This window comes from Oncorhynchus tshawytscha, unplaced genomic scaffold, assembly GCF_018296145.1.
Source record: "Oncorhynchus tshawytscha isolate Ot180627B unplaced genomic scaffold, Otsh_v2.0 Un_contig_4680_pilon_pilon, whole genome shotgun sequence".
Lineage (NCBI taxonomy): Eukaryota > Metazoa > Chordata > Actinopteri > Salmoniformes > Salmonidae > Oncorhynchus > Oncorhynchus tshawytscha.
The window spans coordinates 23892-51593 of record NW_024609367.1 but is presented as its reverse complement, the minus strand read 5'-3'; the positions used below and the strand labels follow the sequence as shown (position 1 = coordinate 51593).

Sequence of the window (27702 nt, the reverse complement as noted above, 5' to 3'; positions counted from 1 at the left end):
GGGCAGAACGACAGATTTGTACCTTGTCAGCTCGGGATTTGAACTTGCAACCTTCCGGTTACTAGTCCAACGCTCTAACCACTAGGCAACCCTGCCGCCCCCTACATATCAGCTGTACACTGAAGCTTCACATAAACACTATATTTCCAAGGAAGGAATACCACATCCTTATTGAGTAAGTGTAATGAGGAAGCTATTTCCTGTTTCTTAATGAATGCCCGTAACAAGACTGAGTCAATAGGAGGAGTGGTGTGTATCAGAATTCCGTCAGACACGTTACTGCAAGGAGAGTAACGACACCAGGGCTCTACATTCACACTAACGTAAGGGGAAATAAAAACAATACAACACTTGTCATTTTAAAAAAAACATACAACAATTTTATCAAATGGATTTTAATCAGATAATTCGACATAATGTTTACAAATGTTAAGGACATGAAAAGGGCTGGTCCAACCAAAAACATCCCAAATAAAGATCCATACCTTTTTTATACAAAAATGATTTACAAAACAAATCCCTTCAGCTACAAACAAACAACATTCAAACCTGCAGCATTCAGAATCCAGTTTTTTTTAATAGAGAAATAAAAATAAGCTTTTACAAACAAATTTGGTAAGAAAAATTACATTTAAAGAAAACAAATTGCACTCCTTTGTACATTCATAAAAGCTGACAATGTTTGAAATGTTTTGACAGTGTCAATAGAGCTTTGGATGTCAGCAGTCCACACAGAACAGCGGGGGGGTGGCACCCTATTCCCTATATAGTGCACTACTTTTGACCAGGGCCAATTGGGTAGTAGTGCACTATATAGGGAATAGGGTTCCATTTGGAACGCACACAGGAGGAAACATTTCATTATGAAATAAATCTCCTCCTTTTAAAACAGTGAAAAAGCAAGACGACCCCTTCCCTATCACCCTCTTCCCTATCACCCTCCCTTCCCTATCACCCTCCCTTCCCTATCACCCTCCCTTCCCTATCCCTTCCCTATCACCCTCCCTTCCCTATCACCCCCCTTCCCTATCACCCCCCCTTCCCTATCACCCTCCCTTCCCTATCACCCTCCCTTCCCTATCACCCCCCCTTCCCTATCACCCTCCCTTCCCTATCACCCCCACCCCTATCACCACCCCCTTCCCTATCACCACCCCTTCCCTATCACCACCCCCTTCCCTATCACCACCCCCTTCCCAATCACCACCCCCTTCCCTATCACCCCTCTACCTCACCTTAAAAACACCAGACTATATACACATTTTAAATAGTTTTCTCTTTTCGCTAAGGTTGGAATCAATTCCATTTTTAATTCAGTCAATTCAGCAAGTGAATTCAAATTCATATTCACAAACAGAAATAAAAATCCTCATGAATTGAATTTCCACTAAATTGACCCCAACCCTGTTTTTTCACACAGTTAGGACTAATCCTAATTTACATTTTAATGGAATTTTCACTTAGTCATGCATTGATATCAATGGGAGACCAAGTGAAAATTTGACGTAAGTGGACGTTAGGATCCACCCCCATCAGACCTGGGTTGCAAATACTTGAAACATGAATTTACAACCTTTATCTGACCCTGATTGAGCTTGTCTGGAGCAATAAACCAATAGAAACATCACAAAACGTCAAACCCCATCCATCTGACACTCCAGGCAGACTCTAACAAATTCTACATTTTTTAAGTATTTGAAACCCAGTTCTGCCCCTCCCCCTCCCCCACCTTAGACCCGCCCCATTTCTCCTATTGGTTGAAGGGTTTGGTGTTGAAGCAGGTCCCGTCCTCGATCATGTTGAGGAACATCTTCTCGTACATCTTGTGTATGGAGGAGGTGGAGATGATCCGGTTGATCTTCTTGATGCTCCTGAGGAGTGGGCGTGGTGCCCCCTGCTGCCGAAGCCTGCTCAGGCTGTGAGCCAGACCCTTTCATTGATGGAATAATAGATTAGCTTTTATTTTGACCATTTAAACAAATACATACACTGACTACATTGTTTTAACGATCAAGGAGAACACAAAGTGATCAAGTCAGTTACTCCGTCTTCTCCATTGCGGTGCTTTCATCAAAGGAAACCCAACACACTTCTAATTGGATAATCTTATCTTGTTGTTGGTACGTAGAAAAGGAAAAATGAGGAATGTCCACAGTCATAATTGGTCTAGATTAAGGCAGGCGTGTTAATGTGCATGGTGGTGGCGGACCAATACCTTATTGATGTCCAGGTCCTTGTTCTGGTTCTTCCAAAGGTGTAGGAGCTGCAGGAGGTACTGCTGGGATCGGCATGAGGAGACCACGGCCCTGATGTCTTCCTCGTGAGCCCGGACCCCTGGAAGACTCTTCATCACCATCATCAGGTCACCCAGGGTCAAGTTCTTCAAACCCGCACACCTGGACACCTTACGCTCACAGTGGTTCACACCTGAGATAACAGGGTAGAGGAGGGAACTCAGGTTAAACTGATACTACTGTAAGACACCTGGACACCTTACGCTCACAGTGGTTCACACCTGAGATAACAGGGTAGAGGAGGAACTCAGGTTAACTCAGACAGCTGGACACCTTAAACTGATACTACTGTAAGACACCTGGACACCTTATGCTCACAGTGGTTCACACCTGAGATAACAGGGTAGAGGAGGGAACTCAGGTTAAACTGATACTACTGTAAGACACCTGGACACCTTACACTCACAGTGGTTCACACCTGAGATAACAGGGTAGAGGAGGGAACTCAGGTTAAACTGATACTACTGTAAGACAGCTGGACACCTTACACTCACAGTGGTTCACACCTGAGATAACAGGGTAGAGGAGGAACTCAGGTTAAACTGATACTACTGTAAGACACCTGGACACCTTATGCTCACAGTGGAGGGAAAGGATCATGGAGAAAGGTTAGTCATGATACTACTCTTAGACAGCTGGATTAGGGCTGCCACAATTATCGTATAACCACTTAACCAACGGTTATGGATGAAGAACATCAGGGAAATTGAAAAACTAATTTGTAGAACAAACAGCTGACTGAAGACGGGGATGGCTGGGAACTCGTGTGGTTGAGTCAGTCTCTGCTATAACATGGACTCTACAGTGTGATGAAACTTTGTTGCTCCAGGCTGAAAGAAGCAAGGTGCTGTAGCAGACAAGTCGTTGGTTGCCTAGGCAACCCCCCTCCCCATTTGTATTGTCTTTGTTGTTGTTGCTATTCCAACGGTTATATTACGGTGACTGCGGTCATTTGGCTGACCAATAACCATCATCTAAAATACCACCCCTAACCTGGACACCCCTAACCTGGACACCCCTAACCTGGACACCCTTAACCTGGACAGCCCTAACCTGGACAGCCCTAACCTGGACACCCTTAACCTGGACAGCCCTAACCTGGACACCCTTAACCTGGACACCCTTAACCTGGACACCCTTAACCTGGACAGCCCTAACCTGGACAGCCCTAACCTGGACACCCTTAACCTGGACACCCTTAACCTGGACACTCTTAACCTGGACACCCCATACCAGCCCCTGGTCACCCTTAACCTGGACACCCCTAACCTGGACACCCTTAACCTGGACACCCCATAACCTGGACACCCCATACCAGCCCTAACCTGGACCCCTAACCTGGACACCCCTAACCTGGACACCCCTGGAACCTGGACAGCCCCTAACCTGGACACCCCTAACCTGGACACCCTTAACCTGGACAGCCCTAACCTGGACACCCCGAACCTGGACACCCCTAACCTGGACACCCTTAACCTGGACAGCCCTAACCTGGACACCCCTAACCTGGACACCCCCTAACCTGGACAGCCCTAACCTGGACACCCTAACCTGGACACCCTAACCTGGACACCCCATACCAGCCCTAACCTGGACACCCCTAACCTGGACACCCCTAACCTGGACACCCCTAACCTGGACACCCCTAACCTGGACAGCCCTAACCTGGACACCCTAACCTGGACACCCTTAACCTGGACACCCCATACCAGCCCTAACCTGGACACCCTAACCTGGACACCCTTAACCTGGACACCCTTAACCTGGACACCCCATACCAGCCCCTGGACACCCTTAACCTGGACACCCTAACCTGGACAGCCCTAACCTGGACACCCCTAACCTGGACACCCTTAACCTGGACACCCTTAACCTGGACACCCCTAACCTGGACACCCTAACCTGGACACCTAACCCCATACCAGCCCTAACCTGGACACCCTTAACCTGGACACCCTTAACCTGGACACCCTTAACCTGGACCAGCCCTAACCTGGACACCCTTGGAACCTGGACACCCCACACCCCTAACCTGGAGCCCTAACCTGGACACCCCTAACCTGGACACCCTTAACCTGGACACCCTAACCTGGAACCTGGACACCCTGGACACCCCTAACCTGGACACCCCTAACCTGGACACCCTTAACCTGGACACCCCTAACCTGGACAGCCTAACCTGGACACCCTAACCTGGACACCTGGACACCCTTAACCTGGACACCCCATACCAGCCCTAACCAGCCCCTAACCTGGACACCCCTAACCTGGACACCCTTAACCTGGACACCCCATAACCTAACCTGGACACCCCCTGGAACCCTTAACCTGGACACCCCCTAACCTGGACACCCCTAACCTGGACACCCCCTAACCTGGACACCCTTAACCTGCCCTAACCTGGACACCCTTAACCTGGACACCCTAACCTGGACAGGACCCCTTAACCTGGACACCCTTAACCTGGACACCCCTAACCTAACCTGGACACCCTAACCTGGACACCCTGGACACCCTTAACCTGGACACCCCTGGACACCCCATACCAGCCCCTAACCTGGACACCCCTAACCTGGACACCCCTAACCTGGACACCCTTAACCTGGACACCCCTAACCTGGACACCCTTAACCTGGAACCCTAACCTGGACAGCCCTAACCTGGACACCCTTAACCTGGACACCCTTAACCTGGACACCCCTAACCTGGACACCCCTAACCTAGGACACCCCTAACCTGGACACCCTAACCTGGACACCCCTAACCTGGACACCCTAACCTGGACACCCTAACCTGGACACCCATAACCTGGACTAACCTGGACACCCTTAACCTGGACACCCCTAACCTAACCTGGACACCCTAACCTGGACACCCCTAACCTGGACACCCTAACCTGGACACCCTAACCTAACCTGGACAGCCCTAACCTGGACACCCTAACCTGGACACCCTTAACCTGGACACCCTTAACCTGGACACCCCTAACCTAACCTGGACACCCTTAACCTGGACACCCCTAACCTGGACACCCTAACCTGGACACCCTTAACCTGGACACCCCTAACCTGGACACCCTAACCTGGACACCCTGGACACCCTAACCTGGACACCCCTAACCTGGACACCCTAACCTGGACACCCTAACCTGGACACCCTAACCTGGACACCCTGGATACCTGGAACCTGGACACCCTAACCTGGACACCCTTAACCTGGAACCTGGACACTTTAACCTGGACACCCCTAACCTGGACAGCCCTAACCTGGACACCCTTAACCTGGACACCCCTAACCTGGACACCCCTAACCTGGACATCCTGAGACAACAGGTTGGACACCCCTAACCTGGACAGCCCTAACCTGGACACCCCTAACCTGGACAGCCCTAACCTGGACACCCCTAACCTGGACACCCTGAGACAACAGGGTGGACACCCCTAACCTGGACAGCCCTAACCTGGACACCTTCCACTCACAGTGGTTCACTGGATAATAGATATGATGAGCCCAGGACATAACAGGACCCTCTCATTGGATAATAGATATGATGAGTCCAGGACATAACAGGACCCTCTCACTGGATAATAGATATGATGAGCCCAGGACATAACAGGACCCTCTCACTAGATAATAGATATGATGAGCCCAGGACATAACAGGACCCTCTCATTGGATAATAGATATGATGAGCCCAGGACATAACAGGACCCTCTCACTAGATAATAGAAATGATGAGCCCAGGACATAACAGGACCCTCTCACTAGATAATAGATATGATGAGCCCAGGACATAACAGGACCCTCTCACTAGATAATAGATATGATGAGCCCAGGACATAACAGGACCCTCTCACTAGATAATAGATATGATGAGCCCAGGACATAACAGGACCCTCTCACTAGATAATAGACATGATGAGCCCAGGACATAACAGGACCCTCTCATTGGATAAAAGTCTTTAGAACTCATATGCAGCAGCCAATAGCAGAGCTCTACTAAACGGATCCTACTGACCTTGAATGATGCCGTAGAGTTTAACCTGGTCTTTGTTCTGTTCTCTCCAGAGTCTCAACAGGAGTAGTATCTGCTGCTGGGGGGAGCAGGCCTTCTTAAGCCTCTCCAGACTCTTCCTGTCCACCCTCTTCCCAGGCAGGCTCTCCAGGAGACGCTCCAGGGGACGGAGGACAGACGGAGAGACGCCAGAGACTGGAAGATGGCCTCCTCACACAGCGACACGTCTGAGACAGAGAGGGAGAGAGAGAGAGGGACACTGACGTTACATCCTGGTACTCAGGTACATGTTTTCTTTCCGATACATTGAGATGTTGATTGATTCTGTGTGAAGAGACAGATGTGTTTGGTTTACTCTATTGGGACCATAATTGTATCCTATTCCAGAAACAGCCTTTCTATTTCAGGTTCTATCAAATAAACATTCATTTATTCTATTGAACAGATATCAAATCACTAGATGGTGAGCACCAGTTCACATGAAGACCTCAACGCCTGCGGAGATGGACCTCAACCTTCCCCCTGATACGACTCACTGTGATACGTCACACAGCAGACCTGCTGTGATGGAACAAAGGTGTTCTGTGTGTGTGCATCGTTCTGGTTCTAGAACTCAGTACTGTGTTTGGGTCTCCTGGGAGACTCATCAGGCTCACTCTGATGTGGTGTGTGTGTGTGTGTGTGTGTGTGTGTGTGTGTGTGTGTGTGTGTGTGTAATGGAGGGTATCCAGTCATTACCAGACCAGATAATGAAAACATCACTTCCTCTCACTTCTTTGTTCCATCCCAGCGGCGACACACTCATTTCCCTCACAGCCTCTCCTCCTTCATCCTTATGTACTTCTGGCTTCGTTCCTAAGTCTGTAGTTGACTCCTAAAGTGCACCGCATTCCCTTTATAGTGCACTACATTTGACCAGGGCCAATAGGGCTCTGGTCAAAAGGAGTGCACTATATAGGTAATAGGGTGCCATTTTGGGATGCAGGTCTGACCTACAGCAGGGCTGACTTGGTTGGGAGTTACCCTGGTGGTGGGGTGTGGGGTTACACTGATGCCATGATTACTGTATTTATGTCATAACCTTTAAACACCTGCAATGTGCAATGATGGAAAAGTACTGGGTAAATGGAGATGTACTGCTTCAAGTTCTCAGGATGAGAATCGTCTGCACCTGCTGATAGTCACACAGCCTCAAGGACGAGATAGTAGAGAGAAACCACAGTCTAGACCTGTTTTCTCATCTTAGATACTTTGTTTCAAATCCAATGCAACAATGTTATGATATGATTGACGGTAGATCGTATAAAGAGCGTTGTCTCCTGTTTCACCACACAGATCGTTACGATAGACTACTGAGGTACTCTGCATGTGAATCTCTGTCTGCAATTACATTTTATTACTAACGAGTTTAATACCAAAGTTCCTGTGTCATCTATCTGGAAGACTGATTGTTAAAGGAAACTGACATCACCCCATGCAAAGGACCACCCAACTTACAGCAGGTCTGACTTACAGCAGGTCTGATTTATAGCAGGTCTGATTTACAGCAGGTCTGACTTACAGCAGGTCTGACTTACAGCAGGTCTGACTTACAGCAGGTCTGACTTACAGCAGGTCTGACTTACAGCAGGTCTGACTTACAGCAGGTCTGATTTACAGCAGGTCTGATTTACAGCAGGTCTGATTTACAGCAGGTCTGACTTAGAGCAGGTCTGACTTAGAGCAGGTCTGACTTAGAGTTCTGATTTACAGCAGGTCTGATTTACAGCAGGTCTGACTTAGAGCATTTTCTCAAATCTAAACCAACGGCTTAGACATATTTCCTCTCAATTTGACATTTTTACTTCAAACTATTTTCTAATTCTTTGCAAACGATCTGCGGTGTCACCATAGAAATACAACGACTGAATCATTGTAATTGTATGTGTGTCGTATCCTACGAAAACAAATCCTGAATGAATTGTTAAGGAGAGCGTCAGTCCCCAGGGAAAGTAACAGTTCTGGGTGTTCTACTCAGAGTTGTTAGTCATCCTATAGGAACTCAGTTTCATGTGAAGAGTTGATTCTCATGGAAGTCAACCTCCCCTGACACGGCTCATTGTGATACATCACACAGCAGAGATGGTGTGATGGAAGACAGGTGTTCTGTGTGCATCGTTCAGGTTCTAGAATGAGAACTCAGTACTGTGTTTGGTCTCCTGGGAGACTCATCAGGCTCAGTCTAATGTGTTGTGGTTCTGTGGTGTGTGTGTATGTGTGTGTGTGTATGGTGTATGTGTGTGTGTTCTCAGCAGCATTCTTCATGGTTTCAGCCTGAGTAAGACCCAAACTGGCGGCCTGTGAGCAAAGAAACAAACATGTTTTTCATGGTTGGGCATAAGATACTGTAAAAACACCAGCAAATCAGCTCCAATTGATTTTAATTTAGGAAATCTGTTCCCAAGTATTCCCACGTATACTAGAAAGACACGTGATCGTAAACTTTTTATTTTATTTAACCTTTATTTAACTTGGCAAGTCAGATAAGAACAAATTCCTATTTACAATGACGGCCTAACCGGGACGACGATGGGCCATTTGTGAGCCGCCCTATGGGATGTGAGCCTCCCTATGGAATGTGAGCCGCCCTATGGAATGTGAGCCGCCCTATGGAATGTGAGCCGCCCTATGGAATGTGAGCCGCCCTATGGGATGTGAGCCGCCCTATAGGATGTGAGCCGCCCTATAGGATGTGAGCCGCCCTGGAATGTGAGCCGCCCTATGGAATGTGATGTGAGGCGCCCTATGCCCTATGGGATGATGTGAGCCGCCCTATGCCCTATGGGATGTGAGCCGCCCCTATGGAATGTGAGCCGCCCTATGGGATGTGAGCCGCCCTATGGGATGTGAGCCGCCCTATGGGATGTGAGCCGCCCTATGGGATGTGAAGTGCCCTATGCCCCTATGGGATGTGAGCCGCCCTATGGGTTGTGACCCGCCCTATGATTGTGAGCCGCCCTATGGGATGTGAGCCGCCCTATGGGATGTGAGCCGCCCTATAGAATGTGAGCCGCCCTATGGGATGTGAGCCGCCCTATGGAATGTGAGCCGCCCTATGGAATGTGAGCCGCCCTATGTGAGCCGCCCTATGAGATGTGAGCCGCCCTATGGGATGTGAGCCGCCCTATGGGATGTGAGGCACCCTATGGGATGTGAGGCACCCTATGGGATGTGAGGCGCCCTATGGGATGTGAGGCGCCCTATGGGATGTGAGGCGCCCTATGGGATGTGAGCCGTCTTATGGGATGTGAGCCGCCCTATGGGAAGTGAGCCGCCCTATGGGTTGTGAGCCGCCCTATGGGATGTGAGGCGCCCTATGGGTTGTGAGCCGCCCTATGGATTGTGAGCCGCCCTATGGGATGTGAGCTACCCTATACAAATGTATGCAAGGTTTGAAATTATTATTTATTAGTCAAATATTATATATGTTTGGGCTTCTTGCGGCCAATTTGCAGTCTACAAATGATCTGTAATTGTGTTCCGGCCCCCAGACCATCTGCTCAAGAAAAAACTGTCTGGAGTTACTGGAGTTAGTGGGATGACGTCTGGAGTTACTGGAGTTAGTGGGATGACGTCTGGAGTTACTGCAGTTAGTGGGATGACGTCTGGAGTTACTGGAGTTAGTGGGATGACGTCTGGAGTTACTGGAGTTAGTGGGATGACGTCTGGAGTTACTGGAGTTAGTGGGATGACGTCTGGAGTTACTGGAGTTAGTGGGATGACGTCTGGAGTTACTGGAGTTAGTGGGATGACGTCTGGAGTTACTGGAGTTAGTGGGATGACGTCTGGAGTTACTGCAGTTAGTGGGATGACGTCTGGAGTTACTGCAGTTAGTGGGATGACGTCTGGAGTTACTGGAGTTAGTGGGATGACGTCTGGAGTTACTGCAGTTAGTGGGATGACGTCTGGAGTTACTGCAGTTAGTGGGATGACGTCTGGAGTTACTGGAGTTAGTGGGATGACGTCTGGAGTTACTGGAGTTAGTGGGATGACGTCTGGAGTTACTGGAGTTAGTGGGATGACGTCTGGAGTTACTGGAGTTAGTGGGATGACGTCTGGAGTTACTGGAGTTAGTGGGATGATGTCTGGAGTTACTGGAGTTAGTGGGATGACGTCTGGAGTTAGTGGGATGACGTCTGGAGTTACTGTTAGAAGGATGACGTCTGGAGTTACTGCAGTTAGTGGGATGACGTCTGGAGTTACTGCAGTTAGTGGGATGATGTCTGGAGTTACTGGAGTTAGTGGGATGACACCTGGAGTTACTGCAGTTAGTGGGATGACGTCTGGAGTTACTGCAGTTAGTGGGATGATGTCTGGAATTAGGTGGATGACGTCTGGAGTTACTGGAGTTAGTGGGATGACGTCTGGAGTTACTGGAGTTAGTGGGATGATGTCTGGAATTAGTGGGATGACGTCTGGAGTTACTGGAGTTAGTGGGATGATGTCTGGAGTTAGTGGGATGACGTCTGGAGTTAGGTGGATGACGTCTGGAGTTACTGCAGTTAGTGGGATGACGTCTGGAGTTACTGGAGTTAGTGGGATGATGTAGACCTGCTGTTCAAGTGAAACGCTGTAGGCAGCTGTGATTAACTGGGTTTCAACCAGTGTTTACCTGCTGAGATCAAGCCTAGGTATTTTCTTGGGGATGGAAAACAGTTTCAGGTGAAGTTACTCATTAACCTCTGTTGCACATCTGTCCCATTCAGACTCACATACTTGTAAAAGTACAGGACTCAGACACTGTGGTCATTTAGTCAGTGTGAAGCTGAGCGGGTCGTCATGCAGAGCTGTGGATTAGGGATGCTCATTCCTTTTTTAATAGACATTACGTGGTGTATGTGCTGTGGTCATGTGTGGCTCAGTAGGTAGAGCGTGGTGTTTGCAACGCCAAAGGTAGTGGGTTCAATTCCCGCTGGGTCCACCCATACAAAAAAAAACAATGTATGACTTTAAATCACTTATATTGTATATTCTGTATATTCTCACCAGTGTGACACTGTGTGTGGTGTTGGGAGCACTCCAGGACAGATCCTTCAGCCTTGTTCTCACACAGTGTGTTCTGGGTGGGGGTCCCTGGTCGGAGGGTCTTCAAGCCCAGCTCAGAGCAGTTCCTGTGAGGCACACACGGCTCGCTGGCAGACATCCGGCTGGAGAACAGGCCCTGCGGACACGCCTCACACGCTGTGTCTATCTCTGGTGTACCTAGGAGAGAAGAACACAAAACGAACTTCCAATTTATGACACCTGACCAAGATCATTTCTTTCTTTTTTTTTTTTTTTTACAGGTGGGGATCATGTTTTTATCACAATCTGAGAGAAATTGCTCTTTTCACATCAAGCCTCTTCAGGTTATACATTTCCAATATGTCAAGTTTCAAGTTGTGGTACGTCTTTCTCATCATAAAGCAGCAGTGGAAGTGTGGAGTTTCTGTGGCATTGTTTAGAGAGGAGTAAACTACTAACGGTGCTATAACGCTATCTACCACATCCTGTTTTAGATCAGAGAAGAAGTGAGAATCGGAGACTTTATAAAGGTCCTTCATGCATCCAGTATGATGATATTTGACAGAGATGAAAAGGCATATTTGCGTGAAAACAGATGACATGATGACAAAGCATGTGACAAGGCATATTTGTGTGAAAACAGATGACAGGATGACAAAGCATGTGACAAGGCATATTTGTGTAAGTACATTAACTAATAGGTCTATATGAAATGACTAGTTATTACTACAAGTGACCAGCAGAGCATCTTCACTGGGTCATAGGTCCTCAGGTTGATAAGCCAAACAGTGGTCATAGATCCTCAGGTTGACAAGCCATACAGTGGTCATAGATCCTCAGGTTGACAAGCCATACAGTGGTCAGAGATCCTCAGGTTGATAAGCCATACAGTGGTCATAGATCCTCAGGTTGATAAGCCATACAGTAGTAGATCCTCAGGTAGATCCTCAGGTTGATAAGCCATACAGTGGTCATAGATCCTCAGGTTGATAAGCCATACAGTGGTCATAGATCCTCAGCCATACAGTGGTCATAGATCCTCAGGTTGATAAGCCATACAGTGGTCATAGATCCTCAGGTTGATAAGCCATACAGTGGTCATAGATCCTCAGGTTGATAAGCCATGGTCACAGTGGTCATAGATCCTCAGGTTGACAAGCCATACAGTGGTCATAGATCCTCAGGTTGATCCTCAGGTTGATCCTCAAGCCATACAGTGGTCATAGATCCTCCTCAGGTTGACAAGCCATTGACAAGCCATACAGTGGTCATAGATCCTCAGGTTGACAAGCCATACAGTGGTCATAGATCCTCAGGTTGATAAGCCATACAGTGGTCATAGATCCTCAGGTTGACAAGCCATACAGTGGTCATAGATCCTCAGGTTGACAAGCCATACAGTGGTCATAGATCCTCAGGTTGACAAGCCATACAGTGGTCATAGATCCTCAGGTTGATAAGCCATACAGTGGTCATAGATCCTCAGGTTGACAAGCCATACAGTGGTCATAGATCCTCAGGTTGATAAGCCATACAGTGGTCATAGATCCTCAGGTTGACAAGGTTGATCCTCAACAAACCATACAGTGGTCATAGATCCTCAGGTTGACAAGCCATACAGTGGTCATAGATCCTCAGGTTGACAAGCCATACAGTGGTCATAGATTCTCAGGTGGTCAGTGGTCAGATCCTCAGGTTGATAAGCCATACAGTGGTCATAGATCCTCAGGTTGACAAGCCATACAGTGGTCATAGATCCTCAGGTTGATAAGCCATACAGTGGCCATAGATCCTCAGGTTGACAAGCCATACAGTGGTCATAGATCCTCAGGTTGACAAGCCATACAGTGGTCATAGATCCTCAGGTTGATAAGCCATACAGTGGTCATAGATCCTCAGGTTGATAAGCCAAACAGTGGTCATAGATCCTTAGGTTGACAAGCCATACAGTGGTCATAGATCCTCAGGTTGATAAGCCATAGTGGTCATAGATCCTCAGGTTGATAAGCCATACAGTGGTCATAGATCCTCAGGTTGACAAGCCATACAGTGGTCATAGATCCTCAGGTTGACAAGCCATCAGTGGTCATAGATCCTCAGGTTGATAAGCCATACAGTGGTCATAGATCCTCAGGTTGACAAGCCATACAGTGGTCATAGATCCTCAGGTTGACAAGCCATACAGTGGTCATAGATCCTCAGGTTGACAAGCCATACAGTGGTCATAGATCCTCAGGTTGATAAGCCATACAGTGGTCATAGATCCTCAGGTTGATAAGCCATACAGTGGTCATAGATCCTCAGGTTGATAAGCCATACAGTGGCCATAGATCCTCAGGTTGACAAGCCATACAGTGGTCATAGATCCTCAGGTTGACAAGCCATACAGTGGTCATAGATCCTCAGATTGACAAGCCATACAGTAGTCATATATCCTACGTTTGACAAACCATACAGTGGTCATACATCCTCAGGTTGACAAGCCATACAGTGGTCATAGATCCTCAGGTTGACAAGCCATACAGTGGTCATAGATTCTCAGGTTGATAAGCCATACAGTGGTCATAGATCCTCAGGTTGACAAGCCATACAGTGGTCATAGATCCTCAGGTTGATAAGCCATACAGTGGCCATAGATCCTCAGGTTGAGCCATACAGTGGTCATAGATCCTCAGGTTGACAAGCCACAAGCCAGGTTGACAGTGGTCATAGATCCTCAGGTTGATAAGCCATACAGTGGTCATAGATCCTCAGGTTGATAAGCCATACAGTGGTCATAGATCCTCAGGTTGACAAGCCATACAGTGGTCATAGATTCTCAGGTTGATAAGCCATACAGTGGCCATAGATCCTCCGGTTGACAAGCCATACAGTGGTCATAGATCCTCAGGTTGACAAGCCATACAGTGGTCATAGATCCTCAGGTTGACAAGCCATACAGTGGTCATAGATCCTCAGGTTGATAAGCCATACAGTGGTCATAGATCCTCAGGTTGATAAGCCATACAGGCCATTTGGAAAGTATTCAGACCACTTAACTTCTTCTACATTTTCTTAGGTTACAGACTTATTATTTTCTCATCAATCTACACACAATACCCCATAATGACAAAGCAAAAAAATGGTTTTTAGAAATGTTTGCAAATGTATAAAAATACAAAAAAACTGAAATATGACATTTACATAAGTACTCAGACCCTTTACTCAGTACTTTGTTGAAGCACCTTTGGCAGTGATTACGGCCTGGAGACTTCTTGGGTATGACGCCACAATCTTGGCACACCTGTATTTGGGGAGTTTCTCCCAGTCTTCTCTGCAGATCTTCTCAAGATCTGTCAGGTTGGATGGGGAATGACACTGCACAGCTATTTTCATTGTCTCTCCAGAGATGCCCGGGTTTTGGCTGGGACCCTCAAGGACATTGTCCTGTTGGAAGGTGAACCTTCACTCCAGTCTGAGGTCCTGAGCGCTCTGGAGCAGGTTTTCATCAAGGATCTCTCTGTACTTTGCTCTGTTCATCTTTACCTCAATCCTGACTAGTCTCCCAGTCCCTGCCGCTTAAATACATCCACACAGCATGATACTGCCACCACCATGCTTCACCGTAGGGATGGTGCCAGGTTTCCTCCAGATGTGACGCTTGGCATTCAGGCCAAAGAGTTCAATCTTGGTTTCATCAGACCAGAGAATCTTGTTTTACATGGTCTGAGAGTCTTTAGGTGCCTTTTGGCTAACTCCAAGCGGGCTGTCATGTGCCTTTTACTGAGGAGTGGCTTCCGTCTGGCCACTCTACCATAAAGGCCTGATTGGTGGAGCGCTGCAGAGATGGTTGTCCTTCTGAAAGGTTCACCCATCTCCACAGAGGAACTCTGGAGCTCTGTCAGATTGACCATTGGGTTCTTAGTCAGCTCCTGATCAAGGCCCTTCTCCCGGATTGCTCAGTTTGGCCGGGTGGCCAGCTCTTGGAAGAACTTTGGTGGTTCCAAACTTTTTACATTTAAGAATGATGGAGGCCACTTTGTTCTTGGGGACCTTCAATGCATCAGAAATGTTTTGGTAGTGTTCAGAATAAAAAAAATTATGACTACCCCATCTCTGTACCCCATACATTCAATTATCTGTAAGGTCTCTCAGTCAAGCAGTGAATTTCAAGCACAGATTCAACCACAAAGACCAGGGAGGTTTTCCAATGTTTTCGTAAAAAGAAGGGAACCTATTGGTAGATGGGTAAAAATATCCCTTTGAGCATGGTGCAGTTATTCATTACGCTTTGGATGGTGTATCAATACACCCAGTCACTACAAAGATACAGGAACCCTTTCCAACTCAGTTGCCAGAGAGGAAGGAAACTGCTCAGGGATTTCACCAATGGTGGTTTTAAAACAGTTACAGAGTTTAATGGCTGAGATAGGAGATAACTGAGGATGGATCAACAACACTGTAGTTACTCCAGAAATAATAACATAAAGGACTGAGTGAAAATAAAGAAACATTTCCAGAATAAAAAATATTCCAAACATGCATCCTGTTTGCAATTAGGCACAAAAAAAATACTGAAAAGAATGTGGCAAAGCAATTAACTTTTTGTCCTGAATACAAAGCGTTATTCAATCTTCATATTTTCAAGGAAGATGGTGGCTGCATTGTGTTATGGGTATGCTTGTCACCGGCAAGGACTAGGGAGTTTTTTTGAGGGAAAAATAAACCGAATAGAGCTAAGCAAAACGTGGTTCAGTCTGCTTTCCATCAGACACTAGGAGACAAATTCACTGTTCAGCAGGACAAGGACAAATATACAATCCAGGTGTGCAAAGCTCTTGGAGATGTCACGATCGTCGTATGAAGCGGACGAAAATGCAGCGTGGTATGTGTTCATGATGATTTTTAAAATAAAAGAAAGCTCTGAACACTGAATACAAACTATACAAAACAATAAACGAATAACGACCGTGACGCTACAATGAGAACTGTGCTGAACACAAGCAACTAACATAGACAATCACCCAACAAACAAACAGTGAAACCCAGGCTACCTAAGTATGATTCTCAATCAGAGACAACTAATGACACCTGCCTCTGATTGAGAACCATACTAGGCCCGAAACATAGAAATCCCCAAAATCATAGAAAAACAAACATAGACTGCCCACCCCAACTCACGCCCTGACCATCCTAAATAATGACAAAACAAAGGAAATAAAAGGTCAGACAGGAGAACCAGGTGCAGTCCATTTAGTGAGTAGCCAGACCAACACTAGAGAGGTAGGGAGAGAACAGAGGGAGGGAGGGAGGGAGGGAGGGAGGGAGGGAGGGAGGGAGGGAGGGGAGGGAGGGAGGGAGGGAGGGAGGGAGGGAGGGAGGGAGGGAGGGAGGGAGGGAGGGAGGGAGGGAGGGAGGGAGGGAGGGAGGGAGGGAGGGAGGGAGGGAGAGAACCAGGTGCAGTCCATTTAGTGAGGAGCCAGACCAACACTACTGATTAATAGTCCTCTAGTATATGAGGTCAGCGTTATGGAATAGCTGTGCCAGTGTGTGTTTTACAAAAGACTGTAAAAAGCTGTAATCGCTGTCAAAGGTTATTCTGACATGTATTGACTCAGCGGGTTGAATACTTCATTAATCAAGATATATTAGTGTTTTATTTTACATTAATCAAAAAAATCTATATTTGAATTGTTCTTCCACTTTGACATTACAGAGTATTTTGTGAGGTTCATTGACTAAAAATGTACAATTAAATCAATGTTAATCCCAATTTGAAACAAATTAGGTAGGTAGGAAACACCTTCCAGTCCCAGTGTGTCTAACACAGACTCAGGTAGGAAACATCTTCCAGCCCCAATCTAACAGTCTGACACAGACTCAGGTAGGAAACACCTTCCAGCCCCAGTCTAACTGTCTGATACAGACTCAGGTAGGAAACACCTTCCAGCCCCAGTCTAACTGTCTGACACAGACTCAGGTAGGAAACATATTCTAGCCCCAGTCTAACTGTCTAACACAGACTCAGGTAGGAAACATCTTCTAGCCCCAGTCTAACTGTCTAACACAGACTCAGGTAGGAAACACCTTCCAGCCCCAGTCTGTCTGATACAGACTCAGGTAGGAAACATCTTCTAGCCCCAGTCTGTCTGATACAGACTCAGGTAGGAAACATATTCTAGCCCCAGTCTGTCTGATACAGACTCAGGTAGGAAACATCTTCTAGCCCCAGTCTGTCTGATACAGACTCAGGTAGGAAACATCTTCTAGCCCCAGTCTGTCTGATACAGACTCAGGTAGGAAACATCTTCTTGCCCCAGTCTAACAGTCTGATACAGACTCAGGTAGGAAACATCTTCCAGTCCCAGTCTAACTGTCTAACACAGACTCAGGTAGGAAACACCTTCCAGCCCCAGTCTGTCTGATACAGACTCAGGTAGGAAACACCTTCCAGCCCCAGTCTAACTGTCTGATACAGACTCAGGTAGGAAACACCTTCCAGCCCCAGTCTAACTGTCTGATACAGACTCAGGTAGGAAACACCTTCCAGCCCCAGTCTAACAGTCTGATACAGACTCAGGTAGGAAACACCTTCCAGCCCCAGTCTAACAGTCTGACACAGACTCAGGTAGGAAACATCTTCTAGCCCCAGTCTAACTGTCTAACACAGACTCAGGTAGGAAACACCTTCCAGCCCCAGTCTGTCTGATACAGACTCAGGTAGGAAACACCTTCCAGCCCCAGTCTAACAGTCTGATACAGACTCAGGTAGGAAACACCTTCCAGCCCCAGTCTAACAGTCTGATACAGACTCAGGTAGGAAACACCTTCCAGCCCCAGTCTGTCTGATACAGACTCAGGTAGGAAATATCTTCTAGCCCCAGTCTAACAGTCTGATACAGACTCAGGTAGGAAACACCTTCCAGCCCCAGTCTAACTGTCTGATACAGACTCAGGTAGGAAACACCTTCCAGCCCCAGTCTAACAGTCTGATACAGACTCAGGTAGGAAACACCTTCCAGCCCCAGTCTAACAGTCTGATACAGACTCAGGTAGGAAACACCTTCCAGCCCCAGTCTAACTGTCTGATACAGACTCAGGTAGGAAACATCTTCTAGCCCCAGTCTAACTGTCTAACACAGACTCAGGTAGGAAACACCTTCCAGCCCCAGTCTGTCTGATACAGACTCAGGTAGGAAACACCTTCCAGCCCCAGTCTAACAGTCTGATACAGACTCAGGTAGGAAACACCTTCCAGTCCCAGTCTGTCTGATACAGACTCAGGTAGGAAACACCTTCCAGCCCCAGTCTAACTGTCTGATACAGACTCCACCTTCCAGTCCCAGTCTAACAGTCTGACACAGACTCAGGTAGGAAACATCTTCTAGCCCCAGTCTGTCTGATACAGACTCAGGTAGGAAACATATTCTAGCCCCAGTCTAACTGTCTAACACAGACTCAGGTAGGAAACATCTTCTAGCCCCAGTCTGTCTGATACAGACTCAGGTAGGAAACACCTTCCAGTCCCAGTCTAACAGTCTGATACAGACTCAGGTAGGAAACATCTTCTAGCCCCAGTCTGTCTGATACAGACTCAGGTAGGAAACATCTTCTAGCCCCAGTCTGTCTGATACAGACTCAGGTAGGAAACATCTTCTTGCCCCAGTCTAACAGTCTGATACAGACTCAGGTAGGAAACATCTTCCAGCTCCAGTCTGTCTGATACAGACTCAGGTAGGAAACATCTTCCAGCCCCAGTCTAACTGTCTGACACAGACTCAGGTAGGAAACATCTTCTAGCCCCAGTCTAACAGTCTGATACAGACTCAGGTAGGAAACACCTTCCAGCCCCAGTCTGTCTGATACAGACTCAGGTAGGAAACATCTTCCAGCCCCAGTCTAACTGTCTAACACAGACTCAGGTAGGAAACACCTTCCAGTCCCCAGTCTAACAGTCTGATACAGACTCAGGTAGGAAACATCTTCCAGCCCCAGTCTGTCTGATACAGACTCAGGTAGGAAACATCTTCCAGCCCCAGTCTGTCTGATACAGACTCAGGTAGGAAACACCTTCCAGCCCCAGTCTAACAGTCTGACACAGACTCAGGTAGGAAACATCTTCTAGCCCCAGTCTGTCTGATACAGACTCAGGTAGGAAACAATTCTAGCCCCAGTCTAACTAACACAGACTCAGGTAGGAAACATCTTCTAGCCCCAGTCTGTCTGATACAGACTCAGGTAGGAAACACCTTCCAGTCCCAGTCTAACAGTCTGATACAGACTCAGGTAGGAAACATCTTCTAGCCCCAGTCTAACAGTCTGATACAGACTCAGGTAGGAAACATCTTCCAGTCCCAGTCTAACTGTCTAACACAGACTCAGGTAGGAAACACCTTCCAGCCCCAGTCTAACTGTCTAACACAGACTCAGGTTGGAAACATCTTCCAGTCCCAGTCTAACTGTCTAACACAGACTCAGGTAGGAAACACCTTCCAGCCCCAGTCTAACAGTCTGATACAGACTCAGGTAGGAAACATCTTCTAGCCCCTCTGTCTGATACAGACTCTAGGAAACATCTTCTAGCCCCAGTCTAACTGTCTGATACAGACTCAGGTAGGAATCACCTTCCAGCCCCAGTCTAACTGTCTGATACAGAGACAGAGAGGAAATATGGAGCTGATCCTGTCTAACTGTCTCCAATAGAATCTGACATGTCTCTATTCATCATCTCTAACTGAGACGTTCAACATACTATTGAAACTAAAACTCTGTCCAGAAACAAAACCCTCCCTCCTCTCCACCCTTCTCCTCTCTTCTCCCCTCCTCTCCTCTCTTATCCTCTCTCCTCCCCTCTCTTATCCTCTCTCCTCCCCTTCTCCCATCCTCTCCTCTTCTCCCATCCTCTCTTCTCCTCTCTCTCCCCTCTCTCCTTTCCCCTCTCCTCTTCTCCCATCCTCTCTTCCTCTCTTCTCCCCTCTCTCTCCCCTCCTCTCCCCTCTCCCATCCTCTCTTTCCCCTCCCCTTCTCCCATCCTCTCCTCTCCCCTCTCCTCCCCCCTTCCTCTTCCCCATCCTCTCCTTCCCCTCTCCTCTTCCCCATCCTCTCTTCTTCTTCCTCCTCCGACTCCGACTCTTCTTTCCTTCCCCTCTCCTCACCCCTCTTCTCTCCCCTCTCTCCCAGCCTCTCCCCTCCTCTTCTCATCTCCTCTCTCCTCTCCCCCTCTTATCATCTGGCCTGGAATACGTCTGAAATCACAAACCAGGACTGAAGGCTGAGGAACGTTATAATTAAAAGGAGGGGAAGGAGGCCAACGAGAACAACGTACAAAATGACAAAGGCGTAGTTTAGTGTCTGGCGTGATCTTGATCATGCTTAGCTTTGTTTGTGTCCCAAATGGCACCCTATTCCTATATAGTGCACTATTTTAGACGAGGGCACATAGGGCTCTGGTCAAAAGTAGTGCACTATATAGGGACATGTGGGACATAACCTATCTGAGTGAGCTGACAGGAGAGGAGAGATCCTGGTGATGATGACAGCCAGGCAGCAGAGTTATTATGTCTGATGAAAAGGCCTGCCACTCACAGATCTGCCTCTGTCTGGTCCTCCGCCAACACACTCAGTACTATCAGTGGGCTCTCATAGAGAACAGAACAGGTCAGGACCATACAGCAGTGGATTCTGGGTAATGGAGAGTACAGTACTATTATATTGTAGACTGATTAGACCTACCACAGGCTGAGTAAACACTTCCCCCTCTGAGGACATGGGCTGACCAGGAATAACATTTGCAAACCATTATGTATGAGTATATAACTGGAAGTACCAATCAAAAGAGAGGGAGGATCTTCAGCCAAGTTAAATAAACCAACAGCAGTTAAAGAATGAACAAGATCCTTCAGCACCACAGCTTCATTTGCATCATAAAACAAAAACCAAAAAAACCAACATCCTTTCAGTCAATCAATTAATTCAGTCATTGGTTGATTGTAATACCAACATAGATGACCTACCTAGAGCAGTCACGCCGAAGCCAGGTGGACAGGACGTGTGTTTGATGCAGAACTCCACCACCAGGTGGTAGCCTGGGATACACTCACACAGCTGGTCGTGGGTTCTGTTACACTCCTGACTGACCAGCTGCCTCTCCTTGCAGACGGTCGTGCAGTATTGGCAGCTGTCGCCCCAGTGCCAGTGTTCTGAGAAGGACCGGTCGGGGCACGGCGAGCAGGCGGTGGGGGTTTCGGCGGTACAGTGGGTCAGGACAGCCGTGCCGGGCGGACACTGGTCACACAGGAGGAGTTCAGAGGTCAAGGGGTCGTAGTGCTGGTACTTAGGGGTGGGACCTCATGGAACGCCCAGGAGAAGGAAAGCTGTGGAGAAATAGAGAGCTGTGGAGAAATGAAAGAGAGAACAGAGAGAGAAGAGGGAGAGAGAGATATAGAAAGATAAAGAGAGAGTCAGAGAACAGAGAGGGAGGGGGAGGGAGAAGAGAGATAGTGGGGAAATGAAAGAGAGAACAGAGAGAGAAGAGGGAGAGAGATATAGAAAGATAAAGAGAGAGTCAGAGAACAGAGAGAGGAGGGGGAGGGAGAAGAGAGATAGTGGGGAAATGAAAGAGAGAACAGAGAGAAATATAGAAAGATAAAGAGAGAGTCAGAGAACAGAGAGATGAGGGGGAGGGAGAAGAGAGATAGTGGGGAAATGAAAGAGAGAACAGAGAGAGAAGAGGGAGAGAGAGATATAGAAAGATAAAGAGAGAGTCAGAGAACAGAGAGAGGAGGGGGAGGGAGAAGAGAGATAGTGGGGAAATGAAAGAGAGAACAGAGAGAGAAGAGGGAGAGAGATATAGAAAGATAAAGAGAGAGTCAGAGAACAGAGAGAGAGGGGGAGGGAGAAGAGAGATAGTGGGGAAATGAAAGAGAGAACAGAGAGAAATATAGAAAGATAAAGAGAGAGTCAGAGAACAGAGAGAGGAGGGGGAGGGAGAAGAGAGATAGTGGGGAAATGAAAGAGAGAACAGAGAGAGAAGAGGGAGAGAGAGATATAGAAAGATAAAGAGCAAGTCAGAGAACAGAGAGAGGAGGGGGGAGGGAGAAGAGAGATAGTGGGGAAATGAAAGAGAGAACAGAGAGAGAAGAGGGAGAGAGAGATATAGAAAGATAAAGAGAGAGTCAGAGAACAGAGAGAGAAGAGGGAGAGAGAGAGGTGAAAAAGAGAGACAGAAAGGGAGAGAGAACAGAGAGGAGAACCACCAGATTAGACAGAACGAATGTTTACAGCCCATCTGATGCCAGAGAAACTAAGTGTTCAGGCTTGTTGTGATTGACCGGGTGTAACCCAAGCCTGGGGTGATTGACTGAGTGACTAAGTGTTATATGAAGCCAGAAACCAGGCAGGACTAAATAGAAGCGTGTCTGTGATTGACAGTGTAAAGCAGCAGTAAGCAAGGCAGCAGCCTTCACCGCTGTGGCCCAGATGTCAATTCTCCCTCCGGGGACTTCCCCTACCTCCCCTACGCCACTGTCATGAAAGCACTGTATCCAGTCAGCAATGTCCCTCAGAATCTCCTGCAGAACTGTATAGGCCTTGGCCTGGGGTGACCTATACTGGCCTGGGGTGACCTATACTGGCCTGGGGTGACCTAAACTGGCCTGGGGTGACCTAAACTGGCCTGGGGTGACCTAAACTGGCCTGGCGTGACCTATCAACTGGGGTGACTTAAACTGGCCTGGCCTGGGGTGCCCTATACTGGCCTGGGGTGACCTATACTGGCCTGGGGTGACCTATACTGGCCTGGGGTGACGTAAACTGGCCTGGGGTGACCTATACTGACCTGGGGTGGCCAATACTGGCCTGGGGGACCTATACTGGCCTTGGGTGACCTATACTGGCCTGGGGTGACCTATACTGGCCCGGCCTGGGGTGGCCTATACTGGCCCGGCCTGGGGGACCTATACTGGCCCGGCCTGGGGTGACCTATACTGGCCCGGCCTGGGGGACCTATACTGGCCCGGCCTGGGGGACCTATACTGGCCTGGCCTGGGGTGACCTATACTGTCCTGGCCTGGGGTGACCTATACTGTCCTGGCCTGGGGTGACCTATAATGGCCCGGCCTGGGGTGACCTATATTGGCCCAGCCTGGGGTGACCTATACTGGCCCGGCCTGGGGTGACCTATACTGGCCCGGCCTGGGGGCCTATACTGGCCTGGGGTGACCTATACTGGCCTGGGGTGACTTTTCTGTCCTGGCCTGGGGTGACCTATAATGGCCCGGCCTGGGGGACCTATATTGGCCCGGCCTGGGGTGGCCTATACTGGCCTGGGGTGACCTGGGGGGGGTGACCTATAATGGCCCGGCCTGGGGTGACCTATACTGGCCCGGCCTGGGGTGACCTATACTGGCCCGGCCTGGGGGACCTATACTGTCCCGGCCTGGGGTGACCTATACTGTCCTGGCCTGGGGTGACCTTTACTGTCCTGGCCTGGGGTGACCTATATTGGCCCGGCCTGGGGTGACCTATATTGGCCCAGCCTGGGGTGACCTATACTGGCCCGGCCTGGGGTGACCTATACTGTCCTGGCCTGGGGTGACCTTCTGTCCTGGCTTGGGGTGACCTATGGCCCGGCCTGGGGTGACCAAATAAACATGGAGGCATGGAGACTGAAAACCCTGGGGAGTAGACTGATTTCCCCTGGGGTGACCTTCCCTTCTGTCTTTCTGTCCCTTCTCCCCCTTCTCTTCCTTCCCTTCCCGTCAGTCTCCAGACCAAATCCAGCTAAATCCTTACTGTAAACTGTTATCTAAATGCTTACTGTAAACTGTTATCTAAATCCTTACTGTAAATTGTTAGCTAAATCCTTACCTGTGAAACTGTCAGGCTAAATCCTTTACTGTAAACTGTTATCTAAATCCTTACTGGCCTCGGGGTGACTTTTCTGTCCTGGCCTGGGGTGACCTGTAAACTGATATCTAAATCCTTACTGTAAACTGATATCTGGCCTTATTGTAAACTGTCAGCTGGGGTACCTTACTGTAAACTGTCAGCTAAATACCTTACTGTAAACTGGGGAACCCATGCAAGTTGCTTGTTTTACTCCCGGAAATGCCCCTGTGCATTCTGTATATGGAAGTTCTGGAATAAAGACATTGTTGAACTTTTGACCTTTCATCATTCAGTGGGAAGTCACCATTCAATGACATTCTGCTACAGAGCTCTAGACCAAAATTACACGCTGCTCTGTCGCCCATAATTACAATGTTCTGATCATCTGAAGGGAAGTCACATTGGATGACTCCTGTGGCCGTTCGCCAGCTGAGAGGGAATACAGCTGGAGTGTGTACATCCCCTCAATCAGACAGAGGCTTAGTGGCTCAGCGGTCTTAAGGCACTGCATCTCAGTGCTTAGAGGCGTCACTACAGACCCTGGTTCGATTCCAGGCTGTATCACAACCGGCCGTGATTAGGAGTCCCATAGGGCGGCGCACAATTGGCCCAGCGTCGTCCGGGTTTGGCCGGAGTAGGCTGTCATTGTAAATAAGAATTTGTTCTTAACTGACATGCCTAGTTAAAATAAAAATATGGCTCCCTATGTAGTGCACTACTTTTGACCAGAACCCATAGGACTATATAGGGAATAGCGTGCAATTTGGGACGCATTAAGAGTTTACAAGTGTATTACACAGTAGTCAGTCAAGGAGATGTTATTCTGCTCGTCAGTGTCCAAACCGCTGAATGACACGAGAATTGAAATTAGGGCAGGAGCGTGATTTAAAAAACAAAATACTACTTCCTCTAACTAACTCAGGCTATGGAGCAGGATTTAAAAGACTTCCTCTGACTAACTCAGGCTATGGAGCAGGATTTCAAGTCAAAAGACTTCCTCTGACTAACTCAGGCTATGGAGCGGGATTTCAAGTCAAAATATGACTTCCTCTAACTAACTCAGGCTATGGAGCAGGATTTAAAAGACTTCCTCTGACTAACTCAGGCTATGGAGCAGGATTTAAAAGACTTCCTCTGACTAAAGTGCTGTAGCCTAATGGCTTTCCATATTCAACCTAAACCACCATTCCCCTGAGGGACTGAGGCAGTCATTTCCATGGTATCATTTCCTGCATTAAACTGAAGGAACACTTCCCAGCAGCTGACTAAGGAACTGGAGGACCTAGGCTAGCAAATGGCCCCCATATTCCCTATGTAGTCAAAATATGGCTTCCCCTGGGCTCTGGTCAGCAGTAGTGCACTATATAGGGAATAGGGTCCCAATAGGGCTCTGATCAGCAGTCAAAATATAGGGAATAGGGTCCCAATAGGGCTCTGGTCAACAGTAGTGCTACATAGGGAATAGGCCCCCATAGGGCTCTGGTCAACAGTAGTAATATAGGGAATAGGGCCCCCATAGGGCTATAACAGTAGTGCACTATATAGGAATAGGGCCACCATAGGGCTCTGGTCAACAGTAGTGCACTATATAGGGAATAGGGCCCCCATAGGGCTATGGTCAGCAGTAGTGCACTATAAATAGGGCCCCCTAGGGCTAAAGTGCAGTAGCCTATATAGGGAATAGGGCCCCATAGGGCTTCAACAGTAGTGCACTATAAGGGCCCCATCTCCCCCCGGAGGGCTCTGGTCAACAGTAGTGCACTATATAGGGAATAGGGCCCCCTATAGGGCTCTGGTCATTAGTAGCACTGAGGAGGGAATAGGGCCCCATAGGGCTCTGGTCAACAGTAACGCATTGGGAATAGGGCCCCATAGGCTCACAGTAGTGCACTAAATGGGTCCCCATATTCTGGTCAACATGTAGTGCACTATATAGGGAATAGGGCCCCCATAGGGCTCTGGTCAACAGTAGTGCACTATATAGGGAATAGGGCCCCCCATAGGGCTATGGTCAACAGTAGTGCACTATATAGGGAATAGGGCCCCATAGGGCTCTGGTCAACAGTAGTGCACTATATAGGGAATAGGGCCCCCATAGGGCTATGGTCAACAGTAGTGCACTATATAGGGAATAGGGCCCCCATAGGGCTATGGTCAACAGTAGTGCACTATATAGGGAATAGGGCCCCCATAGGGCTCTGGTCAACAGTAGTGCACTATATAGGGAATAGGGTCCCCATAGGGCTCTGGTCAACAGTAGTGCACTATATAGGGAATAGGGCCCCCATAGGGCTATGGTCAACAGTAGTGCACTATATAGGGAATAGGGCCCCCATAGGGCTCTGGTCAACAGTAGTGCACTATAGAGGGAATAGGGTGCCATTTAAGATACAGACCTAGGCAATGTCCCAACTATCTCTCCTTCCTCCTAAAGTGTGCACTTGGTCACTTCCCTTAAAGCCCCAATGCAGTCTTTTTAATTGTATTTTTAAACCATCACCATGTGTGTTTATTTCATGAAAATAACTCAAAAAATATTTTTTATCATTTATTTCCCTGAGCTACCTTTTGCCTTTGAAATGCTCAGTCCGATCGTGTGGGCGTGTCGATACACATTTTTAAATGTTTACAATACACGGCCCTGATTGGCGGTTAGGATGGTCTCGACTCGAGCAGGGGTCTCCAACATCACGAGCTACCAGTAGCTCACAGCCTACCTATGAGTAGCTAAATCAACACAACATTGACATTATCCCACCCCTGGTTAGCCACTATTGGCTTAAAAAGCCAAACCTAACACAATATCTGCCAATTAATTTCCAGCAATATCGCCCCTGTCTGTCTGTGTGGTGCGAGCGTCTGTCTATCACTCCGTGTGTATCAAGTTGATGTGATAACCATCTTGTTGGTTGACAGAAATACTTTCCCCCAAAAACACTCTCATATAAATGTTAACTGCAAAGTAGTCTTACCTGGCACAAGTGTTTAATGAGTAGATATAATTTGTATGTATAATTTGTTATTGGCTAACTTTGCCATAGAATGAGTAGCAGCAGTATAAAACCATCACCAGACCGGCTTATTAGACGGCACATTCCTCACGCGCTACATATTAAAGGGACAGACGCCCAATTAAAGAGGAATTACACAAAACCCCCAGACAATGGTCTTCTGATGTGATGTCATCATTAACATGGACTCAGAACATCTATTGGAGTTGTTTATTAAACCCTTATTTTACCAGGCATGTTGTCAGAAAACATAGTACACTACTTTCTGTTGTACACTAAGGACCAGGGGAAGAGTTGATAACATAGTACACTACTTTCTGTTCTACACTAAGGACGAGGGGAAGAGTTGATAACATAGTACACTACTTTCTGTTCTACACTAAGGACCAGGGGAAGAGTTGATAACATAGTACACTACTTTCTGTTCTACACTAAGGACCAGGGGAAGAGTTGATAACATAGTACACTACTT

The 27702-nt window shown here is 47.8% G+C and overlaps 1 protein-coding gene across 1 annotated transcript; it reads right to left on the bottom strand.

Annotated features, from left to right (window-relative positions):
- Window positions 1-1214: 1214 nt before the first annotated feature.
- On the bottom strand, window positions 1215-26908 carry LOC112253221 (tumor necrosis factor receptor superfamily member 11B-like). Its single transcript, XM_042315017.1, has 6 exons — window positions 26855-26908; window positions 21345-21615; window positions 11335-11550; window positions 6313-6504; window positions 2216-2427; window positions 1215-1930 (listed from the first exon to the last, which is right to left on the bottom strand). The coding sequence occupies exons 1-6, from the start codon at window positions 26906-26908 to the stop codon at window positions 1751-1753; spliced, it is 1125 nt and encodes a 374-aa protein (XP_042170951.1). The 3' UTR covers window positions 1215-1750.
- Between the last annotated feature and the right edge of the window lie 794 nt (window positions 26909-27702).